General features: G+C 38.6%; 2 protein-coding genes across 14 annotated transcripts in view; one reads left to right on the top strand and one right to left on the bottom strand.

Moving 5' to 3' along the window:
• The window catches only part of Ptprd (protein tyrosine phosphatase receptor type D), a 2,233,434-nt gene extending 2,231,075 nt beyond the window's left edge, over positions 1-2,359 (bottom strand). For 12 of the 13 annotated variants that reach the window (XM_015999923.3, XM_076564405.1, XM_076564406.1 and 9 more), the window contains exon 1: positions 2,110-2,359. The gene's annotated coding sequence lies outside the window, so the exon portion shown is untranslated. The remainder of the gene's footprint in view (positions 1-2,109) is intronic. The other variant, XM_076564394.1, reaches the window with a different exon arrangement.
• On the top strand, positions 1,326-10,823 carry LOC107401732 (uncharacterized). Its single transcript, XM_076563605.1, has 5 exons — positions 1,326-1,454; positions 2,288-2,707; positions 4,459-4,657; positions 5,320-5,528; positions 6,769-10,823. Exons 1-4 carry the CDS (start codon positions 1,326-1,328, stop codon positions 5,325-5,327), a joined length of 756 nt encoding a protein of 251 aa, XP_076419720.1. The 3' UTR covers positions 5,328-5,528; positions 6,769-10,823.
• The last annotated feature ends 5,632 nt before the right edge of the window (positions 10,824-16,455 follow it).

Consider the following 16,455-nt stretch of genomic DNA (forward strand, 5'->3'; position numbering starts at 1 on the left):
TTCTCTATGGTTATAGAAACAGTTACCAGGTATCTCTATAGGCTTGGCTAGAAACAACTTTAATTCAGGCTATCCTTCTTAACACTATGACATAATTATAGCAGAGGCAGACTGTGTGTCAGTTTATTATTATTAATGTTGTTGATAAATCTCCACTTTCAGAAATGAGACCGAACGAACAGTTCTCCTGTGTGTTGTGAGTAAATACATATGTAGTAAAAATACATGCAACTGCATGGTTGGTTCACTCTTAAGTGTGGCTGCTTATAGACTATTATCCTTTTATTTTTGAATATTGTTTTTCAAATGTCATATATCATCTCAGAGATGTGAGGTCAGAAATGATAGAGGTCATTATACACATAACCTAAATTTGATCAACCAATGATCTCAGTTTAAACTATTTAGATTCATTTCTAAACCAACCAGTCAAAGAAGCCTCACCGGAGAGCAATAAATGATCTTTACAATTTGGGTGAGAAATAAAATGATGCTGAAGAAACAATGACACATCTTTCCAAAGTGATCCCCATCCATTGTAACTTTGTATCACCATAATCTTCATCTCATCCATTGTCCTGGCTCATCACTCTAAAACTTATGTCCCAAAGTCAGTCAGAATGGCCCACAAAAAGGGCAGGATTCTAAATGCCATTTCCATTCTTAAACATTTTGCCTTTTTCCTATTTTTAAAATCAATGCCAAATGAAATTTTTGCTTAGCTATTTTAATTAATATAGAGGTGACAATATTTTGACTGCAAGAGTGTCACACAAATATGAGAAATCACTTAATCATTAATTGATAATAAATGATCATTATAAAGAAAATTTGCCTGATAATTAGTTGTAATTTTCTGTCAAATTGTATAATCTTGCAAGTTTTTTTTAAATCGGAAAAGCATGTTTTATATTAAGACAAAAAAACTGAAAGTTAATGATAAATTACATCGACTTTCTTTTCTAACCACTATTGTACTCCAATCGGCATGAGTGCCATTGTGTCAAAGAACTTTGTGTTAAAATTGGTTCAGTTGTTTCTAACCTGCAATTCCTACTGTACCTACTGTATCTGTAACAATGCAAGAAGAATTAGATTCAGAACCCATTTGGCAGTGATAAAGAGGGGAAAATGCTGAAACGTTATTGATTCTTTTCCCTCTTGTGCAAAACAAACTGACTCAACTATATTTTTCCTGACATAACACAAAGGTTTTATTTAGATATTACAACATATTGGCGAATGTTAAGCTACACATGTCCCTTATTCTTTTAAGGTACCGTTAACCTTTTCATGGCGAGAGCAAGAGTGCCCTACTTGTGTTCATGGAAAAGCTGCAGCCTCTGACAGGCGATGGTAGTCCAAGAGAAATGCTATCTGCAAAAGTTTTTGATGCAGCGATTTCAGCCTTAGGAGACACCTTAAACCTCTCAGCGGCTGATGAGGCTGTCACAGTTCATAACCGGCTGTGTCAGAGTCACAGGCTCAGCCCGCTCTCACACTGCATTTTTCACAGTTCTCCAAATTAACTTCACCAAATTCTCCGCCTAGGTTGATGCCAGGACTTCCTCCACACATAAACTGCTCACAGACATGAAGTCATCCGAACAGGATTTTCTTCTAGTCTTGCAAACCATCTCTATTAACTTTCCCTTGACCCAATTAATTTTGCTAGTGATCCTTAGAACTAAAGATAAAACAAGCAAACCACTGAAGTCAGCAAAGGGTGGAACTTGGGGGTGGACCAGGGTTGAAGGGTGACCGGAGGGAGGAGGCAATGGGATGGGAATCCTCAAGCTTTTTCTAGGTAACAGTCAATCTTAGAGCCAACCAACCAACACATTCACAAACCAGGTCTTCCAGCCGCCCTCGAACAATGAGCCTTTAACAATCAGACTCCTGGGAAGGCTTGCACATGCAGACACTCCTAAGTGATCTCCCACAAAGAAAGCCACACACACACACAAATGTTTAGCGAAGCACTTCTCAGGTAGAAATTACTCAAGTTATATAAGGCAAGTTCTTCCCTGGTAAAACGAACGAACCGGGAGAAAGCCTTCGGTAGACGCCTCACTTTAGAGACCAGGCACCAAGAGCAGTTTTACTTACTAGAGCCGCCGCTCCGCTCTCCTCGGGAACGGAGGAGTCTTCCTTTCCCTTTCTGCCAGTCCAACGGAGAACTGTCTTTCTATTCCCGGGTCCGGGCTCAACTGCAGACGGGGAGAGAACAGCCACAGCCGGCTGCGCTCCGTGTCGGTGGGCTGCAGCGCTTCGGCTTCTTTAAAAGTGGGCTCTGCGTGTGCGAGGGCGGCGCGGGAGGGAGGCAGCGCGCTCGGAGCCCGTGGGTCCCGCAGACGCCGGGGCGAGTGCCCGCAGGTGCGGCGGTGCGCGCGGGCGGGGCGGGGCGGGCTGGGCGGCTGCGGCGGGAGCGCCCGGGAGGCTGAGGCTCGCACTCCGCTGGCTCGCGCTCGCGCGCACAGGCGCTCGCACCCGGCCCGGCGCGCCGCCCGCGCTCACCTGCATTTCCTTAACGAGCCACTTGATGGCTGCGGCGGCGCGGCCGCGGCCCGCAGGAAGGACCGGCGGGGGGCGGCAGGATGCTGAGGCGACGGGAGACCCGAGCCTGGGTGGCCAGGCTCAACCTCGACCCCGGGCTGGGCGCGGAGAGCACCTGCCGGCTACCGGGCGCCGGGCAGCGTCTGGCCAGGTGCGCGCTTCTGCAGGTGTCCGCGCCTCTCCCGCTCTGGGTTTCCTTGGAGGGAGGCTGGCGGTAAGGGGTGAGTGATGGGGGTCTGAAAAAGGTAGGGGACAGAGCTGTCGTTCGTTCACAGTGCAGTCGGATGATGTGGAGAAAGACAGGCTCTTGGGGCAGGGATATGCTTCGGAAACTGGATGTAGTTTGCAGTTTGGGCGCTGGACAGTTTGGCGGGGTTTGAGGGGGAGAAGGGGCTCAGCCAAGGTGCCTGTTATTCGGAAGTAAACCTGTAGAAGAGTTGCTGGGAAGCAGCCTCCATACTCCGGAGATGGAGACGACACCCACAGGTATAGGAAGGAAAGGGTCCGTCACCGCCTCCTTGACACCCCAACGCAGATGGTCTGTGCTTCTTCGGGGGAGATGCACTTCAGACTTGGGGCTCTGGGGAGAGGAACTTAACCGTCCTCCTCCAAAAAGGTGGACATGGGTACTGGATCCACAAGGAAAGGGTGGGCAGAACAGAATAAAGGCTTTCTTCGCTTTACCATCATGTCTGATCAGAACACAACTCTAGGCAACAAACGCTGTCTCCTGTGAGACAGAGAGCACATCACTCTGTTGGTGCTTAAAATAAAGAAAAACCAGAATAATTATCCCATCGATAATAATACTAACCCAGAGCACTGAGCGCATACTCTGGCTAAAGATGTTGTGAGCATTGTGGTAGAAAATAAATAGCTGTGAGCCACTGCCATCCACAAAAGCATAACACTTCATCAACATAAATGACATATACCCAGGGTGTTCCCCCCTTTTTTCATGCATGATTCAATTCTTGTCTAGTTTCTTTGGCTCTTCATTAGTGACCCATTCTCTGTCAGGCTCCCTGCTCAGCCTCCCTAAAGCCACTGTGCTCTCACCAATCCAAAAAGTTTCACAGGTACCGTCACTGTGTTTTAAAACCTCTTTTGGAAATGCCAATATGTAAAACAAGTGACACGCTGTGTAAGAGTGTGCACGTGATATCTTTATGCAATTATATAGAACACTTGCTTTTCTTAATGTGTTGTCTGTCCAAGATGGTGACTCATTCTATCTCTGTGTCTTTTCTCCGTTTCTGTCTCCGTTTCTCTGTCTCTTTGTCTCTCTCCTTCCCTCCCTCTCTCCTCCCCCTTTCCTCCCCCCTCTCCCTCCTCCTTTCCCTGTCTCAGCCACCCTCTCTCTCTCCCCCTCTCCTTTCCTCCTCCCAGCTCCTTCTCTGTACAAATACACCCCAGTCAGTCTTGTCTCGGTTCCTTCCTGTTAGTGTTCAATAATGGTTTTGCTTGAACTTTGTTAGGCAGCCTCTGACTACCAACAGGGAGTTGGAGCTGATTGGTAAGAGGGATGCTGGGACTCAAGGATGCGGCTACGTTTCCTGTCATCACCAGCTCATTTCATATGCTACTCTACTCAATGCCAAGTGGCAGCAGAAATGATTTCCTCTCTGCTATCCATAATATCTTTATACTCCCCTTGGAAACGTAATTAATAATAAAAGAAATAATGCATTTTGAAACCATGGGAAGAGCAGATGGATGCTGATGTGATGTTAGTCACCTTCTCTGTTGCTGCTGCCGACAGGGTGGCCACTTTCCTCTTTCTACTGCTGCTTCCATTGGGTTAAGCAAAGCATTTGGCCCTTTTACTGTGTTCTCCTTCCATCTTTCCCTTGACAATAGTTTGTGTATTTTAAATAAAGATTTCATTCTGCCAACCCGCAGGAAGCTTTTAACAAGATGCAGCTGAGCGTGTCGATATCTTACATCTTTTTACTGCTCTATGGGCTGCTCAGCTACTTGAAGCTCCTCACGACTTCAGACAAGCACTGGCACCTTCCAGAGACAGTGTTCCCAGGCTTGATTTACACTCACTGTTACAACTATCCTTTGGTGCCCTCTGGAAACACATGGGACACTGCAGGTAAAGGAAGAGTGAGTGTTGATCAGAAGCCCCTTCCTGTCCCTTCCCACCTTTCGTGTTCATTGTGGTTAGTTTCATATAATGATTTTGTTGTTGGTTCTTGTCTTGAAAAACAGAACTGAGACAGGACTAAGGCTCTTTGGATGATTGTACCAAGTCTTAGGATTTAAGGAAGTTTATCTGCCTACCTATCTGCTCTTTCTGGAATTTTTACTAGGATGTATAATTTCAATAAATAGGGAGGTGTGTATGTCTTTATAATGCTTTTGCTGTATGTTTCCTTTTAAAAATCTTTAAATTGTCTGTCAATGAAACCTGTGTTAAAAGAACCATAATGTGAAATTGAAATCAACAAAACAGAAAAGATGTGAAAAGGTGAAGGAGCACTGCCTGGAACAGGAGTCTGCAGAAAGATTACTTTTATCTGGTAATGTTTCTTCATTTACTACATATTAATTTTGCTTTGTTGTATTTAAGCTTATTATTGGTTTGAATAGTCTGCTGTAAGTGGAAGAAATCTTGGAATTTACATTTTTTTTTTTTGATTTTGGAGTAAATACCACTTCCCTGCTTCAGTTTTTAAAATGGGCTTAGCAAAGCATCAGTAGCAAATCTACAACAATGATTTCCTGTTTTAATATATTTTTTAAATATTTTAACAGCATCATGAAGAAACGTCTTCATTATACAGCACTCTGTGTTGTAGAATTTAGTAGACAGCGGAAGAAAGCAAGTAGCAGGGTAGTTATGAAGCTAGGAAGAGGAGGAAGCCTGCTGGAAGAGACTGTGTGCTCTCAGAGGATACCCTGATCCTCCCCAAGGCACCCACCCCAGTCATCCACAAATTCTTCTGCTGTGTATTTCTCCAAAGGTAGCTACAGTCTAAAACTGCCTGTATTTGTTTTGACTATTTCAGGAAAGATACCATGTTCAAATAGCATTTCTAACAGTGTATTGTATAATTGTTTCATTATTAATTGCTGTTGTTAATCTCTTACTGCTCTTAATTTATAAGTTATAAATTAAAACTTGATGTGTGTCTAGGTAAAAATTCAGTGCATATAGGATTTGGTAGACTCTTTGGTTCCAGCATCTGTAGGTCTATGGAGAATACTAGTATTGATATAAAGACTGCTGTTTTCGTGTTTGCTTCAGCCTAATAAATATGATCCTGGATTAATGTTTGGTTAACTCTAGCCTTCACTCTAATGTTATGCTGATTGGAAGAGAGTGCAAATACAAACAATATTATGTTAATAATAGATCAGAAACTCGTGTACTTAATGAGTCTTCTTATTGTTACATACGGGACAAAGAAAACTCCCCATTCCTCCAGATATTATTTTGTGAGAACACAGTTCTGACACACTAAATGCATCAAATTTACATCATTTTTAATACATAGTTTGTCATCAAGAATATTGTACAGGAATCCTTACCACATAAGGGAAGATGACTCACCTATACAATCATTCAAATGAAGAAATATGAGTAAATAGGGTTGTAGATGTAACCAACCGTCTTATTAAATAAGAAACACAGAAACAATGTAAAAGAGAAAGCCGAGAAGTCAGAGCTCAGAGCTAAAATCTCACCCTTCCTCCTGCTGTCCCAGCTTCGCAAAAAGAGACCTACTTCCTGTCGGTTCGTTTTTTTTAAAGTATGTTGTTCTGCCTTCTCATTGGTTGTAAACCCAAACACATGACTGCCTCGTCACTGTCTGAATGTACAGCCCCCTAGGTCTTAAAGGCATATGTCTCCAATGCTGGCTGTATCCCTGAACACACAGAGATCTTATGGGATTAAAGGCGTGTGCCCCCACCGCCACACTCTTGCTATGGCTCTAATAGCTCTGACCCTGAACACACAGATATCTATGGGATTAAAGGCGTGTGCCACCACCGCCACACTCTTGCTATGGCTCTAATAGCTCTGACTCCCAGACAACTTTATTTATTAACATACAATCAAAATAATAATTCAGTACAATTAGATTATCACCACATAGGGTTATATTTGTTATTATTATAGTCTCAAAGTATACATGAAGTTATACCCTAAGAAATTCAGAGGTACATGTTTTTGACATAATGTTTCTTTTTTTTCCTTAGCTGTGCTGAATATTCTTCATCCTTCTCTTTGCATTCCCAGCTCCAGATCCACAAGGAACTCAGAATCTTGGGGATAAAGTTTGAGGACTTGTGGCATCCTGGTTTCTCCTGTCCTACTGGATTCTCTTTGTTAGTGGGAGAAAGGCCAGCCATTCTCCAGTACATTGGACAGCTCCTTTCTGGCAGTGGCTGTGTTTGCTTAGGACGGTCTTGCCACCACCATGCATAGCCCTGCCATATATGCACTTCCTTTATAGCATATTCCTTCTGCTGTTCACTAGGGCTGGAATTATGGCCCTTGGACTCCATCATCAATTCCTTTAATCCAGCAGCCTTTCTGGAAAATATTCTTCATTATCTAAATTTGGTTTAGAATTACTTCTAATTGAGACTTCTTTTTCCTTACGATACTTGGGATATCATATTTGTATTTTTAAATACAAAATAGTCAAGCATGATATGCACTTTTCCTAATTATTATAAAGTTTAACAAATATATCAGCTACTGTGTACAGAAGTCTGAAAAGATTATCGTGGCTCCACCTGAAAATAATTTTAACACAATGTCAGAAGATACTAGAAGGTAAGATAATTTAATTGTAAACCGGAGTGCACTAAGAGATGCATAGAAGGAGCCAGGAAGACATCATTTCATGGTTTGTATGCAAGGTATTTCCAATGGAGATTAGCATGTGAAGCAATAAATCAAGTCGGGATCACATGCACCACTGTGGTTGGACAATCATCCAGTTAAGGCCTCAAAAACAACCTGTCCTTGGACATCAGAACTTTAATTTGAGGCCTCAGCCACCAGGACTCAAGCCTTTAGGCTCTGGCAAATTTTCTGGTTTTTATATGTCTGAAATATCCAATTCTTCCCTCATGATCCACTTAAAATTCTTTCTTGGAGCTTCTTGGCCCCCATAATTGCAGAGTGTTTGTGCACTTGGTTTTGTTTCTCTATAGAACCCTGAATAGTACACAGAAGATCTTTATCTAAATTTAGAGCATATCAATGTTGTCCACAGAGTTGTCACATCTGTATACTAAATGAGCCTAATGCAGCAAATTTTTGAAAATGTCCTATGTTTTATGAACATATATCTTCACATTTTTATCTCATTGCAAAATAAGAATGTTGGATAATTTGAAGCCTAGTGTTTATTATCTGACTAAGCAAGCCACTGTTTGTTAAGGCGCTATGATTTTCATCTGTTTACATACTGCTTCAGGAAAACCACATGGGTCCATTCCTTTAATTATTTTTTAAAAGCCAAAGATGATCATGTAAAAGTGAACTCAAATTACCAATACTAATTCTTAAATCACTGTTCCATGTGTATACAATAGAATGAGCCTAGTGGGTCACAGAGACTGATGTGACAAGCACAGGACCAACAAAGTGTGCACCAGATGGTCTGCACACACATTATGGTTATTAGCTTCGTGTTTTGTGGGACTCCTAACAGTGGAAACAGGTGGATCTCTACTCTTTACCCTGATCTTGGGACTCATTTCCTCCTATTGGGTTGACTTGTCCAGCTTCCAATAGGAGAGCTTTTGCCTTGTTTTATTGTATCTTGTCTTGTTGGGTTTGGCAGTCATCTCTTGAGGCCTTTCTTTTTTCTGAGAGGAGACAGATGGTGAGTGGATCTGGGAAGTGAGGACTTGGGGCAGGGAGCTTGGAACAATGGAGGGAGGGGAAATTGTATTGTATGAGAGAATAATCTATTTTCAATAACAAAACAAGGGATCCAATTGAATATGCTCTTTTAAGCAAAATTTTCCCCAAAAATAAGTAAATTAAAACAGATGACATCGAATTCTTAAATAAATGAGAAGTATAATTTTATAAAGAATATAATATTTGATTTGGGTTATTTTTTATTTTAAAAGTAATAAAATGTGTCAACTGCAAGATTCTTTGTATTTAGCTGTGCTTAGTTTAGGTATTATAAATTTCACTTCTGATCCTGACTACTTTTGAATTTTATTTGCCAGATATGGCATGATAATGGGTAAGTACCCCACTTATATCATTCAGTCATGTGAGCAGCATTCTAAGTTTCAGATTGAAGAGTTACAGTTCTGTGGTAGTGTGCTTGCTTAGTATAAGCACAAAATTAATGCACATATAGATGAAAAATAAGTTTATTTATTTCAGCTCTTAGAAAACTGAGGTTTTCTAGCTGGGTTAGGTCTCACAGATCACATAAATAAATGAAATGCGTACCGCAACAGCCTGTCTCTTGACTCTCTCTTCTATGTTATTCATCTGCTTCTTGTTGTTTGTGCCTATTCTATCTTGGATTTGGGAGCTTTTGAAATGTTTTACATAAACTAGAAATTTGTGATAGGTTAATGTTAAAATATAGGTTGAAAACAGAAAAAAAAGTATTTTTCTATAAGAACTGATTTTCTACTTTTCAAGTAAGTCACAGTTCGCTATTCCATTTCAGTGGCCTTGCATATTAATTCCATATGAGAAATCATTTTGGTTGGTCCCATATAAAGTTTAATTTCATTATACAGTTTGTATTCAGGAAAGGAAATAACTTTATGATTTTAGCTACATTATTTGTAAGCCTTTTCCATCACCATAATTTATTTTATATGCTAATTTCTCTTTTTGGGTAACTATTTCCTTATATTCACATGATTTTATTTCCCACTTTACTTACAAATAAAGAGAATATAAAATCTATAATAGCTCACCTGTCTTTTACAATGAACAATAAACCCTTCTAGAACTTTCATAGGCATGCCCTCTATTTCAGAGAACGACAAAATATTTTCCAAGTCTTTGTTTTTAGCCTTTTGTTCATACACAATGCTATTGTGGCAGGGAAAATACATTTGCATTAGCAAAGATTTTATATATATTTGAAATATTTAAAGTTGTGAATTTTAAGGTATAATCAAAAGGAAGAGTTGTAAAACAATAAAATTATAGAAACTGTTTTTTAGCTTTTGATAATCTGTACCTAATAAATCAATTGGAATATTTTATTTTATTTTTTGGAAATATATATTGTGTTTGAAAAATTACAAATCTCTTTAAGTAAGTTTTCCACATAATACAAGGGGTGATATAGCCTAACACCTTGCCCTTCATTTCTCTTTCACAGATGAAACTCCTAAATCCACTGTGTAAAATGCTCAATTTTATATAATAAAAATGGAGTCCAGTTTTCATATATTCTTTATTTTTGCAATCCATAGTGTAACATTAATTTTAAAATGTCATGTTTTCTTAATGTAACTCTATATGCATGCATATGTATTTGTTTCTTATTTAAATTCAGGGTGTTTTTATTTGAATTACAATGTACTTTCTCAACCCCTCTTCTTATATTTCATTTAATAGGTATTATTATAGTACTTTTAAACAAATTTCAAATGAGATATTGAATAAGAAACTGCTGCACCCAGAAGGGGAAAAAAAAAGAGAGAGAGTTGTCTCAAAAAATAAATGTCTTCTAAAAAACATGAAGAGACATACTTTGGGGGGCATCCTTTTCACAGGTCCTTTCTGGAATCCCTTTGTTACCCATCCCTGCAAATCTTCTGCTCCTTTCCATGTCTGCTCTGGGCTCCATTCCATGCCTATGCTGTTTCTCCGGCATTTATTGTGCAGTAAAAGGGACAGCTACAAATGCTGGAAGAGTGCGGAGAATTAGAATCGGAGAGCAAGTGCAGAATGTGAGGGAAATACAGAGATAAGATTTAAGACATTTATTAAAGGATGATCTCCCAAGTGACTACAGTATATGGAGAAGCCAGAAATGAGAGAAAACATTGTAGTGGAGTATCGCTGAGGGAAATGACTCAGGGCCTCTTCATGATTCCTTGAAATGCTCACTATTAGAACCTGAAATGCATTTTTCTTCTTTCTTTTTAAATGTTTTATTACTTTAGACATTCATAAGCTCACTATGTGAAGCTTAGAAGTGGGAAATGGGTGATATACATACATCTCTCTATATATACATATATATTCATGGGTGATTATATATGTATATTCATGGGTGATTGTGTATATATACATATATATATATACATATATATATGGTCATGGGTGATTATATATATGTATATTCATGGGTGATTATATATATATATATATATATATATATATATATTCATGGGGCCTGAGCTCTCATCTATGTATGATTTATAAGTTATTCTTACAGTATATCGACATGATTTTTATCTAGATATGACATGTATCTTTCATGTATATTACATACATTTTCCTTTACAGTTTCATGGATTATATTTCTAAATAATAATTTAGTTATATTTTTCTTAATAACAAATATATTACTTAAATATACACTTATACACATAGCAACAAAATAAATCCATTAAAAACTTCCTTAAACGTCTCTAAGACTTTTTAATGTTATTATAACCAAATATAAGAAATTATATGTGTTAATAACCCACCAATTGCATTGCTTGCATCTTTGAAGTTACAGTTCAGTAACAAAAGTATGTAATAGGAATAATCTGAAAAATAATCTCACCTATGTAGTGAAAATTTTTTCAGAAGACAGGACTAGCAAAGGGTCCATCAAGGAAACAAGAAAAGGCCATGGTGTGGTGGAGAGAGACAGCCCTCATGACTCTCAACAAGGGTTACTGCAGGGGGTGCAAAGTTTAGAGAGTCAGAAAGGCAAATACAATCTGTGGGTTCATATAACAGAGTGCCCTTTTGAAGATCAGTAAAGTAAAACATATTCTGAAAAATACCACCAAGAATGCATAGTTATTTTAAGTAATCTTCAGAAGTGAACAAAAAACAAACCTAGGAAAGAATGTTGTACTCAAGATTAAGAGTATTTGGTAGCAGTGCTAGGAAGGAGAGATAGAGAAAATGGAAGGGGCATTTAAACTGGGAAGGGAGAATACTGTGAGGAGGAACAAATAACACAGAAACACTAAGGAGTTATAAAAAATCCACAAGAAAACGTATTTCATGACTTTATTTTATTTAGAAAGATATATATGATGAAATTATACCACTTGAGATAATATATCCACCAAAAGCCTAGACTGTATAAAAGAATCCAAGTGTTGATCATGAGAAACCTCTCTTTGAGTTCCTGGTCAAGGGAGTTGAATATAGGCTATTTATTGTCTTTGTCCTTCCTTGTCTCCTAGAACTTGAATGTAAGATCCTGTTGCTGCAGATATCATACATACTGAGTAGAGGACAGAGCTGACCTAAAAGTCTCTTCTTTGAGGACTAGCTCTTATAGTATCTGAATATGGTGATATTTTATTTGTGCTGAAATTTGGTTTTATTTGTATGTTAATAAATAAAGTTGCCTGGGGGTCAGAGCTAATAGCAAGCCATAGCAGAAGCCAGGCAGTGGTGGCACACACCTTTAATCTGATCACATGGCAGTCAGAGTTTGTGTGTTCAAGGACATAGCCAGCTTGGAAACACACACCTTTAATCTCAATACCAACCATAGAGACCTGGAGGTCTGTATAGACAGGCAGTGACGAGGAGGTCACGTGGTTGGGTTTACAACCAATGAGAAGGCAGAACTGAAAGTCAATAAAAAGACAAACACACAGGAAGTAGGTCTCTTTCTCAGGGGAAGGACGGCAGCGGCAGCAAGTGATAAGAAGGTGGTTTTAGTCTCAGCTCTTAGCTACTGCTCTGACCTCTTGGGCTTTTAACTCTGCATTTGGCCCTGTGTTTCTTATTTAATAAGACTATTACTTCTACATCTGAAGGTTCTATACAAGCTGCCTGGGGAAAAAGTAACATTCCTGTGCAGTCTAAGAAAAACAAGATATCCCTAGGGGTGTAGTAGTGGCACTTATATATTGGGAGTAATCAATGACTACCTAATTGGACTTAATGCCCACTCAATAGGAGGGAATTCATGCCTGATTCTCTAAACCTGTGGCTGGTGAGGTGTGGGACCTAGAGGAGAACCTGTAACTGCCAGTTTCCTAACCGCATTCTGAATACTTACTCTTATATCAAAAATGAGTGTAGGTCTTACCTCTCAACAACAAAGCCTACTTTTGCAATAGAGACTATTACAGAAAACAACAACTGGTCAAAACACAGAGAATATTGTAGGGTGTCCAACCCCAGTTTACATCTACAACAAAATCTGTGCACCCAAGGCTTAGAGAACAGGGCAGAAAGATGCAATAGCCAGAGTGCCAGGAATCTGCTGTGAGGCAGTATCATCTACGTATGACAGGGAAGCTGAACCCATGAAATCTCAAAAACTATGATCACCTAAGCACAACTTATACAATGACCACACCAGTGGACATGTCAACATGGATGAGGCCTTCCTATCATATGAAGAGTTATGACAATAATGGTTGCTGAGGAAAGAGAGTTAGTCTTCTATAAGGAAGAGTCCCCTAATAGACTGTAAAAGGTTATGCAGTCCCAAGCACTCTCTCTCTCTCTCTCTCTCTCTCTCTCTCTCTCTCTCTCTCTCTCTCTCTCTCTCTGTGTGTGTGTGTGTGTGTGTGTGTGTGTATGTGTGTGTGTAGAGGTGAGGAGGTTATGATGAAATGGAGAGGAGAAAAACTGAAAGTAGTTTAGAGAAGGAAGATGGAAGAGTGGAAAAGATGTAAATACAGTACTCATGAAATTCTCAAACATTTTAAAGAATGCATACTCTTGTGAGAAGAAACAAAACAGAGGGGTGAAATCAAATAAAAAAAACTCTGAGTAAAGATGAAGATACATTCTTCTTCTGAGGAGAAGAGTGCCATAGAAATGTAAACAGATTAAAAAAAATCAAGTTTGTGGAAAGTGGGAAGTGAGTAAGAGAAACAATAATATTTAAAGACAGAAAGGTGCCCTTGTCACCATGCTAGTTAAGGTGCTATAGATGTGTTGGTTTATGTAGTCTGCATAAAGTTGTGCAGTGCACATTATTTTGGTTTCAGCCGACTGGGAAACTGTATTTGGACACTTCTGAGCCAAATATGTTCATTGTCTGGGTAGGAGCTCTACCCCACCCCCCAACTCTTGATAGGGTAAGAAACTGCTCAATAACATTGAGGTAAAAACATTGTGTCACAGAGAAAAGCTGAGACTTAAACTATGTTCAACAGAGGATACTATTTCACCCAATGATATAAAAGTGTCCACAATGGGAAAGAGATGCCAGAAGTTTAACTGTGAGAAGCTCATCCACTGGGAGAAAACTAAGTTGGGAATTCCAGCAGACTGCCTCAACTTTCCTATTCTGTTCTTCTGGATGTTTGTAAGCCCCCTGTTGGATGATGTTACCTCTCTTTTTCCTTTGCTTGGAAGCCTCACCAAAGGGAAACCCTATCCAGGCTTGGAAACCCCAACTGGCAGCACTGTCACAGCTTCATCAGATGGTTTCTGCTGAATGCATCAGTGCCTGATTTGATAATGTTTTGTTGTCTATCTCTTCCTAGTTATTTTTCTACTTTGGCTGGCTATGGATGTAATGAGCCCACTTATTCAAAACAAAAAAGGAAGGTTCTTATAGACCATTCCCTGGACCTTAGAGAAGAAAAGAAAAAAACTTACACAATGTAGTTAAATGAATTAGTTAAATCTTTTTCTTATTTTAAGAGGGTATATGGTACCTTAACCATGCTTCATTTTGCCTTAGTCCTAATTAAGTGAAAAATTGGCAAATGTTTATTAATTTATATCTTGATTTAATTTATATATTTATTAAATTAATATCTCCTCTTGTTTGAAAAGTTTTATAATACTAAATTTTAGGGGGTCTTATATATTTCTCAAGTATCTGCAAATATTACTGCAATAAAATTTGGAAAGATTCACTTGTTCATTGTGTTTCACTTCACAAAATAGTTCCTATTCTGTAAAGGAACAAAATGATCACAGAAAGGCCCAGAAGAAAAATAGTACCAGAATGTTTAAATATGTGATCTTTAAATGTTTTTGTACAAGTATATTGGTTTTCTAAGTTCACTTAAATGATTCAAAATTGTGCTCCAGCAAAATCCTTCAAAAAATAAATTATATTTTTTCAATGTAAACAGTATGAATAAAATCATCAGTATTAACTATACAATTTGGAAAAACATGAAAAGGGTAAGAGAAATCTATTGTTCTGCTTGTCCACTTTCCACTTGAAAATGGAAATCTCTTAAGAAAGCCATTTCTGTGACAGGAAAGGGTTACGTTTCTCTCTCTTTCTGTATTTTGTTTCTGAAGTTTTTACTGAGAACAAGATCCTTTTGAGGTAACAATTCTTCATGGTAAAGGAATCCTGAGACAAAGAACTACATTTTCCTGTTACAAGTAGCCAGTTTCCTAAGTGGTTTTAGTGGTTTCAACATTTTTTTTCAGGGGGGAAAAGAGAAACCAGCAAACTGTATCACATAGACCCTCGAGAAGCTGTCAGACTCAAGTGGCTTTCAGCCACAAGTGACCTCAGTTCTCCAAACACAGATTTCACTTTCTGGATTGTCTTTCCTTTTCTTTCTTCTTCATCTTAATGTCTACAAGCAAATATCATACACTGAAATGCTAAAGTAGTGAACATAATACCTTAAGACTGAATAATGTTTACCAATCTGAATGTATTGTGTGATGAGGCTAACGTCTTCTTCTCCTTTTCCATGTGAGTCAGCAATCACAACTCACTTTTCAGTACTGAATGATGAGTAACTACTTTAGTGAAAGATGCGATTTCCTGAGAATTAGCTGTGGTAGACACTGACAAAGGAAGGTTATGGGACAAAGCTCGGGTCAAATACTCTATTTCCAAACCCCACGTGTTCTATTTTCCTGTTATTTAATTTAGGATAAATATTTCAATATCACTTAGAAGTGCATTTTCTTCACTTCTTTCTACATAAAATTTCTTCTCTGTAAAACATATACAATACATGTGTTTTAGGTTTCCTTGTCTCTATGACACTAAAAGTAACATCACTCACACAGGTTTACTGGGGCATACAATATGTAATTTATACTTTGTAATCTGTAATGTAAGGGGCTTCATTTGTGCTATGGTAACAAATGTGGATTAATTATTTTGCTCAGGTTTCTTTCAGAGACATTTCATCTCTTTATGTCACTATGATTTAAGAACTCAAGGAGGGTGAATTTTGGATACCTGTCAGTCTATACCCCTGTATTGAAAGGACTTTTTTTCTGAAATCTGTCTTGTTTCCACCATTGATGAGGAGATTCCATTTGATTATGTAAAGAGAGCAAAGCTGATCAATGGGAAATCAGAATAGCTCTTCTCTTGCTACCTTCCATCTTACAAAGTTTTACTGAAGAGGCCAAGAAAATATAGATGGAAGATGTATTTTCAACCTCAAGTCACATAGAATTATATCAGGAAAACTATTCAGAAATGTGTAGCAGAGAAAAGTGAGCACATAGGGCAGAGGAAGGACTTATCTAGGATATGAGGTGAGATTGTGGCAATGTTAGGTCTCACCTCCCAGTCCCCTTTTCCTTTCTCTACTTAAAGATAAATAAATGCATACTTTAGAGAGATATATATGATGAAATTATACCACTTGAGATAATATACCCACCAAAAGCCTAGACTGTCTAAAAGAATCCAAGCATTGATCATTGGAAACCTCTCTTTGCATATATACAGTACAGTACATATACTGTAAAGTATATATACACTTTAAGGTCTGTTTTCATTAATGCAAATAAAA

Source organism: Peromyscus maniculatus, chromosome 2 (genome assembly GCF_049852395.1).
Source record: "Peromyscus maniculatus bairdii isolate BWxNUB_F1_BW_parent chromosome 2, HU_Pman_BW_mat_3.1, whole genome shotgun sequence".
NCBI lineage: Eukaryota > Metazoa > Chordata > Mammalia > Rodentia > Cricetidae > Peromyscus > Peromyscus maniculatus.

Coding starts and splice junctions, on each gene's coding strand:
- LOC107401732 (XM_076563605.1), top strand. CDS start 1,326: ATGGAAAAGCTGCAGCCTCTGACAGGCGATGGTAGTCCAAGAGAAATG. Junction 1,455..2,287: donor CGGCTGATGAGGCTGTCACA/GTTCATAACCGG, acceptor CTTCTTTAAAAG/TGGGCTCTGCGTGTGCGAGG. Junction 2,708..4,458: donor GCCGGGCAGCGTCTGGCCAG/GTGCGCGCTTCT, acceptor GCCAACCCGCAG/GAAGCTTTTAACAAGATGCA.